At 38.4% G+C, this 11,713-nt stretch overlaps 1 protein-coding gene across 1 annotated transcript; it reads right to left on the bottom strand.

The window, feature by feature from the left end:
• Positions 1-3,751: 3,751 nt before the first annotated feature.
• On the bottom strand, positions 3,752-11,713 carry LOC140538129 (hatching enzyme 1.2-like). Its single transcript, XM_072660568.1, has 10 exons — positions 11,648-11,713; positions 11,048-11,090; positions 9,560-9,622; positions 8,606-8,659; positions 7,349-7,492; positions 6,774-6,891; positions 5,135-5,313; positions 4,268-4,349; positions 3,891-4,021; positions 3,752-3,782 (listed from the first exon to the last, which is right to left on the bottom strand). Coding segments are annotated over exons 1-10 (882 nt in total). The 3' UTR covers positions 3,752-3,780.

The raw sequence follows: 11,713 nt of genomic DNA on the forward strand, positions 1-11,713 counted from the left end.
AAACACCTTAGCAACACCAAAATGGCACCCATTAGCAACTATCAAGGACACCTTACAAACGACCTGACATACCATAGCAACTGCATAGCAACACCTGAACAAACAGCAGGAGTACTGTAGCAACTGCATAGCAACAACCTAGTAACCACCTGCGATACCATAGCAACAACTTAAAAAAAAATAGCCTATCAAATGCCTGGAACTCAAGCTGTGCATTTCTTCTGCGTTTTTTTCCCCCAAGAAAAGCACTTTTCTAGTTATTATTATTTCTATTATTATTTGAATTCTAGTGAAAACAATGATTGTTTTTTTTTTAATGATCAAAGAGTACATGAGATGCTAAATGAGAAAAACAACCACTGTAACTCATGTTTGGGGAAACAGGTAAACCGGGAATGGGAAAGAATCAATTCAGCAAAAACTTTCTGCCCTCAACAAATATTGTTTGTTCCTGGTAGGAAAATTGGGCTGCGGTTTGGCTTGGAGAAAGAATGCTGCATGTGTCAGAGAGTTGATGCTGTACCAAGACAAAGGTGTGTCCTTATAAAGTAAATAGAGGGCGGTCAGGTATGAACATGCTGAAGAAACGCTGGATGTTGAGCAGGAGCTGCACTTTGTGTGTAAAGCACACTGCACTCTAAACACTAAAAAAAGAAGGGCTAAAAAAGAAAAGCACTAAAAAGGGTTCTTTGGGCGATGCCACCAAAGAAGAAGCACTTTTATGGTTCCATAAAGAATTGTTTGTACTTGAGATGAGTATGAGGAACCTTTTAAAGATCTAAAGAACCTTCACTTGATGTACAGTTTCTTCACTCTCATGACAAACGTTTATTGAACCAAATGTGGATCTTCAACAGCATTGCTTAAAGCACCGTTTGTAGCACCTTTATTATTAAGGGGTGTGGAATCTCAACATGGCATTTCCAGCATTCACACAGTTTTTTATCAACAGGTCACACCCTTCACGCAATGCCATAAAAGCTGCTTTCTGTGGATGATTCTTTATGATGACCAGGTTTGCAGACAAGATGCATGTGTAGTGAAGTGAGGTGAACCCTCTTGAAGTTTAAAGAACTTTGACATCATATAGAGGTTCTAGGAAGAACCCATAAATTGGTGAAACCTATACCTTATGCAAAGATTCTTGAAGCTTTTAAATGGTTCTTTACTGGCATCAAGCAAAGAACTGTCCGTGGCACCTTGTTTTTAAGAGTGCAGTTAAAAACTTTCAGTTGATTGAGAACCTTAATAATTTAAAGGTTCTTTAAGCTTTAATTTGCGAAGGGGGGAACCACACTCATCATGGCCCGAGGAAAGGAAGGAGAACGTGTGCCATCACGAGAAGGTGAGGGAAGAGGAGCATTTTTATAGGGTATGTAACAATAGAGTTTGGGAGGTGTTTGGGGTTGGTTCTTCTTCCTTCTTCCAAACTCTAGTTATCTCTTAACTCCATGAAGGTTCTTCACATTTATCAGAAACATGGTTCTTTAAAGCAGTAAAAGGGTCGTAATGGACTCATAGAAGATATACATTTATTTCAAAAGCTCATAATCCCTGGCTGCACCCCTGTCCCTGAGGACCAGTTTTAAGAGACGCTTTTTCGAAGAACCATCCACTGGACTGTTCTTGAGGGAACAAAAAGCATAGAGGCAAAGAGAGACAAAAGAAGTGATCATTCAGAGTAGTTTGGGGTAGACCGGTTCATTATAGAAGAACAGTTGCCATGACAACACAAGTATAGACAATCTATCTTCTATCCAAGGCGATATTTTATATATATACGTTTATATATGTTACTGATGATAGAAATATGTAATAAATTTGACCAAATTTTTCGGGGCTACTTTGCCTTTGCTAACACCCTACATGTTCCACTCCATCATTGATTGATTGATTGATGGATTGATAGATGGATTGATGGATTAATTGCTGGATTAATTGCTGGATTAATTGATTGATTGATTGATTAAAGGATTTGATGGATTGATTGATGGATTGATGGATTGCTTGATTGATGGATTAATTGATGGATTGATTGATTGATGGATTGTTTAATTGATGGATTAATTGATTGATTGAAGGATTTGATGGATTGATTGATTGAAGGATTTGATGGATTGATGGATGGATTGATTGATTCATTTATTGGTTGATTGATTGATTGATTGATTTCCCCTTTAGAAATATGTAATGTATTGTTACACGACTGGAATCTTATTAGAGACATCATCCAAAGGAGAGACTTCCCAAAATGTCCTGTCCGATGGCCCAGGATGAAGATGAGGCTTGTTTAGGTGGTGCAGGAGGGGCACAATATTGTGTTTTGCCATTGTTTGCATCTCAGCCGAGTACTTCAGAGACGAAGTGCTGCAGATCCATAAAGGAATCTGACAGTATGTGGATTTTGAAGGGTAGGAAGCTGTTATTTACAAAAGTCCGTTGTCGTGTTCATTGTTTTGTGGTGCTCAAACCACCCAAGTCTCCTCTGTTCTTGGCTTTGTCACCATCAGCCTTGTTTTGACAGTGAGTGCTGTCTTCATTGTACAGGAAATAAAGGAGAAACAGTACAACCTGGTGGTGATTCAGACTGAAAGAGCAGTCGTTCTACCACAAAGGGTTTTTTGAGTAATGCCATAGAAGAACCCCTTTTTGGTTTCCTGAAGAGCCATGTTTTCTGAGTGTTCTGAAAGTGGCTAGCTCAGGTAAAGGCATGGGTTGTATATATAACCATGAAAACTTCACAAACCTTTAGAGGCTTATTCAGAAGGAAACCACCTTTTGGTTCCTTAAATCTCTTTCTGGTTCTTTAATGGAGAACTATCACTTAGTACCACTTATATGTGCAAATGTCATCGGCTCTATGTTGTTATAGTTGTTGACGACACTCACAATGCATGTTGGGCCGCATTCGGCTGATGTAGTGAGCTATGATGTTAGATATGATATCATTTATGAGTGCATTGTGGGAGCGTAACTAGGGAGCCAAGCCGGTCACAGCCTAAATAGACCCTCTCTGTATAGTGCAATACTCATGAGGCAGTAGGGATCCATTAAGCACTTTCATCACAGCCTGTGCTACACATTTAGCTTCATGTCTGGTTTGGGCTTTAAGCTGCTTATTCAGGAATTTGACATCTAACTTGGTGAGGTGTTAGCGCCCCCTGCTGGGTTGGCATGCTCACACAAGCATTTTAGAGTCATTTTTGTGAAATTTTACAGATTATTAGAGGAACAGAGAAAAAAATTATGTTCAAAAATATGTGGATACATGTGGACAGGGCCTAACACTCCTTTAAGTGCCATGATGAGTGTTACCGGGCGCATAGCAAAATTCAACCTTCGCCCTGAAGCAACCGTGGCGAATCATGTTGTACAAATTTGATGAATGTAAAAGTTTGTCTACTTACTTACTTACTTACTTACTGTAGACGTTTTAGCCCAGTCTATGTTTTGTACTTCGGTATATTCAGGGCATCCAGTCAGAACTGAGATCATTTACATAGATCAGTCTTAAAGGCACAGTAATAGACATTTAAATACCATTTAAATAAGCCACAGAGAAGCTGGAAAATGTGTTAGAATTGTTGATTGACTGACAAACGACTGTACTCTGAATCTCTGTTTTATGTTTAACATTGTTTATTCATATTTGTATTTTTACAGATATCGATCATACAAAAGGAAACAATATATAAAATATTAGAAAAGACATGCAGTAAATGGGAGCACACGGGACGCACATTACTGTGTCCTTTTCTTTCTCCAGTTTTAAGTAACTTCTTCTGTAAGACATAAGAGTAGAGTTAGTGAGCTGCTGAAGATGAGCGTGCTGACAGATGTACATTTTGATTGATCGTAAAAAGACAAAAGTGAAAGAGAGAAACACTCACAACACTGATAAAGTCTGTTGACCCTCAGAATGTCATTGCGACTCATTCGGGTGGCGCGGCCTATCTGTACATTGGGGTCTGGTTTTGGCACGATGGTTGGCAGTTTACCCTTTTTAATGGAGAAGGCGTACCTGTGAAGTAAACAGAATTACCAGAATGTACCTGTAGATAATCTACTGACAGGTTACTAAAATATGTGGGACCTCCACCAGAGCTTCTACTACCAAAATGATTGTTTATTTGTTTAATTAATTAATTGATTGATTGATTGATTGATTGATTGATTAATATTATTATTTAATTTTTTTATCTGTTTTTCTCATGTATATATCCTCATATTTTATTGCCCGGCAGTCACAGTGTAATTGTGTACTGACCTCCCATAATGCATTACAGAGTTGTAGTCATACGGAGTCCTAAGGTTGTTGGTTGCAATCTTTTCAAAGTTGCTTTCCTTCCCTGAAAAGTAAGTTTGCAGCAGAAAACACAAGTTAAATCTTTACACATACAGTTGACCTTAAAGGGACGCTCTGGACAAACTAAAAAACTGCCCAAACTAAACAAATCTGTTGTAAACATGGCTACTTTCCTCCTGCAGCAGCAATTTAGTTGTCTCCAGAGCAAGATTTTCTGCCTTAAAAACTAGAGAAAACAACTGCTAATGATAGATCCAAAAGTAAAAAAAGGAAGCGCAGTGATTAGTCAGGTAACCAGCAAACAGTGCTGGATCCTCTTTTAGAGGCTCTGTATGTGACATAATTCCCATTGCACAAACCTACCAGACCACTCTGTTTTTAGAATGAATACATTAGGCTTTTGCAGGGATGGTCATGCAGCACACTGATACCATTTATTACAATATGTTTGCCCCTCCCCACTCAGAAAGACTTCTGCTTTCTAGTGAAATAAAAAAATGTTAAGGACTGCTGCTTTAAAGTCATAGTTTTGTTTGGCAAATTTGTCCCTATGTTCTCACAGTTTGGTATTGCAAATTAATCCACATATTTGTAATTCCCTTTACCATCAGCAGTGATCCGGACACTAGGAGGGTAAGGGCTTAACATATCCTCTCCTCTAATACATACAAAGCCAGCCACCGCCTCTTTTTCAACTGCCGACAATGAGGCGGTCCCCAGCTCCACTGCACCAGCTAACAGACGCCTGTGCCGGCCAACACAGATGTCATAACATGCCGTTCTATGTACTTATGACCCCCTGAAGTGGGCACCACTTCACCTCCTCACCTGGGAGAATGTTTTTCTTCAGGATAACGACATGTTTATCGCGGTCACTGCGGACCTGCTCGTGGTGAAAGCCGAGAGCATGGAGCACTTCATGCTGCACTGTCTGATGAGAGATACAGCCAGACTTCTGTAGGGACACCTCCTGCTTTCCTCCTTGACGGCCCAGGTATGACCAGCACCTGTACCAATACAACACTGACAGTCACACAGTGGTCTGCTGGAACCAGCACATATCATCACACAGCTTTTCATCACATTTCATCACTTTTTTATTTTTCTTCAGTTTACAATGCAGACATACACCGATCAGCCATAACATTAAAACCACCTGCCTATTATTGAGAATCTCCCCTTGTGCCACCACAACAGATCTGAGTATTCAAGGCATGGACTCCAAAAGACCTCTGAAGATGTCCTGTTGTATCTGGCATCAAGACATTAGCAGCAGCTCCTTAAAGTCCTATAAGTTGTGTGGTGGGGGCCACCATGGATCGCATCAATAAGCCTTAGGTGCCCTTTTGGTAGGTACTGACCACTGCATACCGGGAACAGCCCACAAGACCTAGCCATCTAGCCGTCTAGCCATCATAATGCGGCCTTAGATTATAAGAGTGTCTCAGATTCTTATGCTTGCCCAGTTTTCCACCTTTTAACACTTTCATCACCTTCAAGAACTGACTATTAACTTGCTGCCCAATATGTAGATCCACCCCTTGACAGTAGATAAAGTAGATGAAGTAGATAAAGATGATCAATGATTTTCACCTTACCTGTCAATTGTGCTAATATTATGGCTGATCGGTGTATATCTTTGCAGTCACACAGTTGTTTTTTTTTGCATTGTCAAAATTGAATGACATATGGACCAATAGACCAATAGAAATGCTCCAAAATGACTTGCAATAAAATATTAGCATTGACTTTCATTGAAAGTTACAAGAGATACAGGGATATTTAATATGTAAACATGTAAATTAAGCTGCCTGTAACTGCAGCTTAACTGACATATTTAATCTACAATTAATTTACATATTTCACTTATTTCATATAAGCAAGAAAAATGCAGAAATTGGCCCTTTAGAGGAATTTCAGTGGACGGTAGCTAGCTAGGAGCCAGTTAGCATGATGATGTTTGTGTTCCGCTGATTACTGCCTTCCATTCATTGTTAGCCCACCGTTTTGGTCAAAATGATGCCCTGAAAGGAATATTTAGGCCCAACACTAAATGGAAGCTAGTGACCCCTTAGCATGCTGTTGTTTGTGTCCATGGAATATTAGGCCCAACACTGAATGGAAGCTAGTGACCCCTTAGCATGATGATGTTTGTGTCCATTGAATATTTAGGCCCAACACTGAATGGAAGCTAGTGACCCCTTAGCATGATGATGTTTGTGTCCATGGAATATTTAGGCCCAACACTGAATGGAAGCTCGTGACCCCTTAGCATGATGATGTTTGTGTCCATGGAATATTTAGGCCCAACACTGAATGGAAGCTAGTGACCCCTTAGCATGCTGTTGTTTGTGTCCATGGAATATTTAGGCCCAACACTGAATGGAAGCTAGTGACCCCTTAGCATGATGATGTTTGTGTCCATGCATTAGCAGCATTAGCATGTGTGACTGCTGGTTCTACATACCCTACACCAGGAAAGAAAGATAAGTAATCCTTTTGTTTGGCCCGCCACACAAACCGGATGCAGGTGGTGCTGTGTAGGCTTGTAAGACCTTTTATGATGACTTTCCTCGCATTTTCATCTGCATGAGATTTGAAAAAACACAAGTCACTTATAGCATTTACTGGCCACTTTATCAGAAACCTTAATCAGAAATCTTGCTGGTGTTGGAGTTGGAGATCTGTAGATGCAGTGTTAGCTGTCCTCTAGGCCTTTATTTACCGGCAGTTCTGACCACAATGAGGCGTCTAAATCTCACATATGATACACTCAGCACCACACACACTACCATGCCAGGATCATGCTACTAAACAGAATGTGGTTCAGAGCCGTCCTGTGGTCCTGAAGCTGACCAGTAAAGAAAGGGTCGAGGACAGTTGATAAATTGTGCATGACAACAGTCATGTGCTACAGTTACTCTACAACTTTCTCTAGGAGAAGTGTTTCTAATAAAGTGGACAGTGTGAGGACTGTGTACTCTCTTTGTGGCGCTGTCGTCAGTGTTGTGATGGTAGGCCTATATTGCGGGTTTTACATACCGTAACTGGAGGAAATCTCCACGGGCACATTCACAAATCCTTTAGAACTTTTTGGCCACTTGCATCCTTTCACTGTGCATGGGCCCGCATTTCGGGATGGATTCACAGCAATATCCCCGTATGTAATGAGTGGACGTTTCCGAGCTGCAACACGAACAATGTGTTAAACCCTTTAAGATGATGCCACACTCAGACAGGGACAGACAATAACTGTTATTACTGTGATTACGGATTATTTTGGAAGCTTTGTACTTAACTTGAGTATTAATATTGAATCTGAATGCTCTCTGTTACTCTCTTACTTTTTATTGCATTTCTTTTACTTTTTAAATGTAGATTTTTAAAACTTTTTATAAGTAGCTTTTTTTTTTACTTTTTTAAATGCAGCTATTTGTTTTACTTTTTAATGTAGCTTTTTTTTTACTTTTTTAAATGAAGCTATTCATTTCCTTTTTAATGTAGCTATTTTTACTTTTTTAAATGAAACTATTCATTTCCTTTTTAATGTAGCTATTTTTACTTTTTTAAATGAAGCTATTCATTTCCTTTTTAATGTAGCTATTTTTACTTTTTTAAATGAAGCTATTCATTTCCTTTTTAATGTAGCTATTTTTAACTTTTTTATTGTAGCTATTTGTACTTTTTAAATGTAGATTTTTAAAACTTTTTATAAGTAGCTATTTGTACTTTTTAAATGAAGCTATTAATTTCCCTTTTAATGTATGTTTTGTCTGCCTTTGTTTGGTTTGGTCCCAAGCACATGGCTCTGTTGGTGTCTTGTCTGCTCTAGCCACGCCTGTCCATTAGTGTTCCACCAGTGTCTCCTTTGTAGCCATGCCCCCTTGTTAGTCCCAGGTGTTGCTCATGAGTCTTTTGTTAGTGTCTGTATAAGTACCCCTTTGTTTCGGTCTTGTGCATGTTGTGCGGTTTCTGTGTTTATGTTCATGCCAGTTTGTAGATTTGGCCTGTTTATGTGAGTCTTGTGTTCTTTATTTTGCTAAACTTTGTGCTTGTTTGGTTTGTTTCCTTGTCTTGTATTAAAACATTCTGTCGTGTCACAAACCCTGACAAGGTAGCTATTTTTATTTTTTAAGCTTTTTTTACTATTTTTAGTGTTGCTTTAAAAACAATTGTAGCTATTTCTTGTTTTTAAATGTTGCTTTATCTTTTTCTTGTCTCACCCAGCACATATTCACGTACCCAGCAGTATTCTTCAGTACATAAATGCAGCAGAGTTAAAAGAAAACCATCTCTTACTCAAATCAGCATTGTCTGCCTCTGCGTAGTCTGCATAGTCCTCTTCAGTCACATCTGTAATTGAATTCAGTATATATATTTAATCTAGGGCTGTCCCTATCAATTCTTTGCTAATTAACTTAGCTGAGCTAGCTTTTCTGTAGCCACATAAATTGGGTTTGATTGACAGCTCTCATTGGATTGAACAACACACAGAACTATGGGAAGTCCAGAGAGGTCATCTTAGAGGAAAATGGTTTGTGTGGTCAGAAACAACCCAAGAACCCCCAGGTACAGGCCTGTTACATATTGGAAACTGCTGAAACACCAGTGCCACTGTTTACAGTTGAGCAAGTTTTACATAGCCATGGACTAAGAGGCTGTTTTCCAAGAAAGAAGTCCCTGCTCCAAAACTGACGCCTTCAGACTCTTTAAACCTTCTGGAGGAAAGTTCCATGGCCATCTGAGACAACATTTGAGTTGTCTAGCCCCAAATGATAAGAACCCTGAACCAGCTGTTAAGCATGGTAGCGGTAGCATCATGCTCTGGAGAAGCTGGTACATTGAACAAAGTGGATGGAATAGTGAAGGAGGAGGACTACCTCAGAATTCTTGAGTATAACCTCAAACTGACCTCAAACCTCAAATAGATGTTTCTATCAGGACAATGCCCCAAGCACATCAAAGATGGTAATGGAACGGATCAAGGAGGCTAACTTTAAGCTTTTGCAATGGCCTTCCCAAAGTCCTGACCTCAGCACTATTATAAATATGTGGACTGTGCTTAAACATCAAGTCTGCGCCGGGAAACCCACACATTTAACTGCAACCTAACTAGCCAAGAGTGATCAATATTCCCATGACATCCATGTCCATGATGAGTCCACGTAATCTTCTGACCACAGCTGTATCAGTATGGCAAAGGCCCTAAATGTCCGGGTCTGGATGTAGATGGATCAGTATAGTTTACAGTACCTTGCTCGTGGCTTTCCTCTTCAACCATATTAGAAGTCTCAGGTTCGTAGTCCTCTAGTGCAGCTGTACCAAAGACATACAGGTTCAAATGACAAAACCAAAAACAATACATTGACTTTAACATAGTGATGGCATATGACATGCTTATGGTATGGCAATATCAAAGCATGTATTTAGATCAGTTCCAGCTGATCCAGACCAACACCAGATCATCAGCAAACCAGCATAACCCAATTGTGATGAACATGGAATTCATTCTGTTTAAGCTGTGTGTTGTTTTAGCTGGATGATTGAACATTGCATGATGAATAGAGGGAAAGAATGAAAAGCAGCCGTTTCTTAACAGCTATTGTTTTAATGTAGCTTTTTTAAATGTTGCTATTTTAATGTTGAATCTTTCTTTTTAAAAGTAGATATTTAAACTTTTTAAATGTATTTTTGAACCTTTTTGTAGTTTTTGTTTTACTTTTTACGAGTAGCTTTTAAACTTTTTTAATGTTGCTATTTTACTTTTTTATATAGCTATTGTTTAAAAAAAATCTGTATGTTATTTTACTTTTTAAAAGTAGCCAATTGTACACTTTTTTAAATGTAGTAATTTTTATTGTAGCTATTTGTTTTTTTTATTCAGCTTTTTTTGTTAATTGTAGTTTTAGTTTTAATACTGTTTGTTGTTTCAGCTGGATAATTGAACATTGCATGATGAATGGAGGGAAAGAACGAAGAGCAGCCTATAGTCCTATAATGTACAATTTCTGGACAGTAAAAGGACAGAGTTTGCTGGACATCAACACACTTAATCTAAAGGAAACCATTAAATCTAATGTGTTGTGTAAATCAGAAGAAAAACGTATTCAGCCTAATAGAACAATTATAGTGTTGCTCAACTAAGATGCCCTTTGCAGCCCTACTGATAATTACACTTTAGCATGTGTATATTCTTATTACTTGTTTACAGAGTCCCAACCACTCTGTATATGTGCAATATCCCCAGTGGAATATTTTCCAGCTGCTATGAGTTGTATATATCATATTTAGAATCTACATTGTTTATTTACAATCTGGAAAAAAAACATGGAATTCATGCTGGTTTAGCCGGTTTAATGATCCCAAATATTTTTACTTAAATCATCTCACTTCTTACAATCTTTTACATTAACCTAAGTAACATTTTCACCCTTTTCCTGTGAAGTTCCCATTTTTTGGAGCTAAGGTTTTGTTGCAGCATGTATAACAGGGGCTTTGCTTCATAAGGACACATGATTGTCTGATGTGGAGATGAGCTGGTCTGGTTTATGGTGTCAAAGTTTTTGTTTTGTGTTTATTGGAATATTTGGCTTTAAAAATATCAAAGGTAATTAAAAAGTAATTGAAGTTAATCAAGTTACATTACTTTAATATAGAAATTGTAATGAAATATGCTTATACAGTAACATCTCCCAACCCTGCTGAACACTTTGCACTGATTTGGTTGTGAGTATAACTTACCCATCATGTCTTCAGCATTGTAAATGTCTGCTTCAGAAAACACCTTAAAAACACACAGAAAATAATTGAAGCCCAAAACTTTACATAGAAATTCATACGCTGAAAAAAGTGATGCACTGAATTTACGTACATAATTCATCACCACATATATCAAATGTAATGCAGCATTTATATCATTTAAATCATTTATTAAAAAAAAAGATCTATGTGGACTATGCTGGTGTTATCCAACATTAATTGTAATATTTTCCTCCATGCGTTTGTGTGTCCAAAAGTATCAAGACACCTTTTAATTAATGAATGCAGCTACTTATATAACTGGCACCGGTGCCCCATTGCACACATAAAACTAGTATAATCTCCATAGGAGATCATTACCAATAGAATATGATACTCTAGAATGTTGCCAAGCCCAATCACAGCTAGGTGGGTATACAGACCCTCACAGCAATGTTCCAACATCTAGTGTAAAGCCTTCCCAGACAACTAGAGGTGGTCCTCTTAAATAACCTTTTAAACATGTGTCTACAGACTTTTGGACATGCAGTAGGTTCTATATCCTGCCCAAACATGAACATCAACATGAAGACTCCATCTCACCTCTATAGGATTGCAGCGCACAGATCCAATCAGGAGAGTGAGTACGACACACTGGAACAGTGACAT

This window comes from Salminus brasiliensis, chromosome 17, assembly GCF_030463535.1.
Source record: "Salminus brasiliensis chromosome 17, fSalBra1.hap2, whole genome shotgun sequence".
Classification (NCBI taxonomy): domain Eukaryota; kingdom Metazoa; phylum Chordata; class Actinopteri; order Characiformes; family Bryconidae; genus Salminus; species Salminus brasiliensis.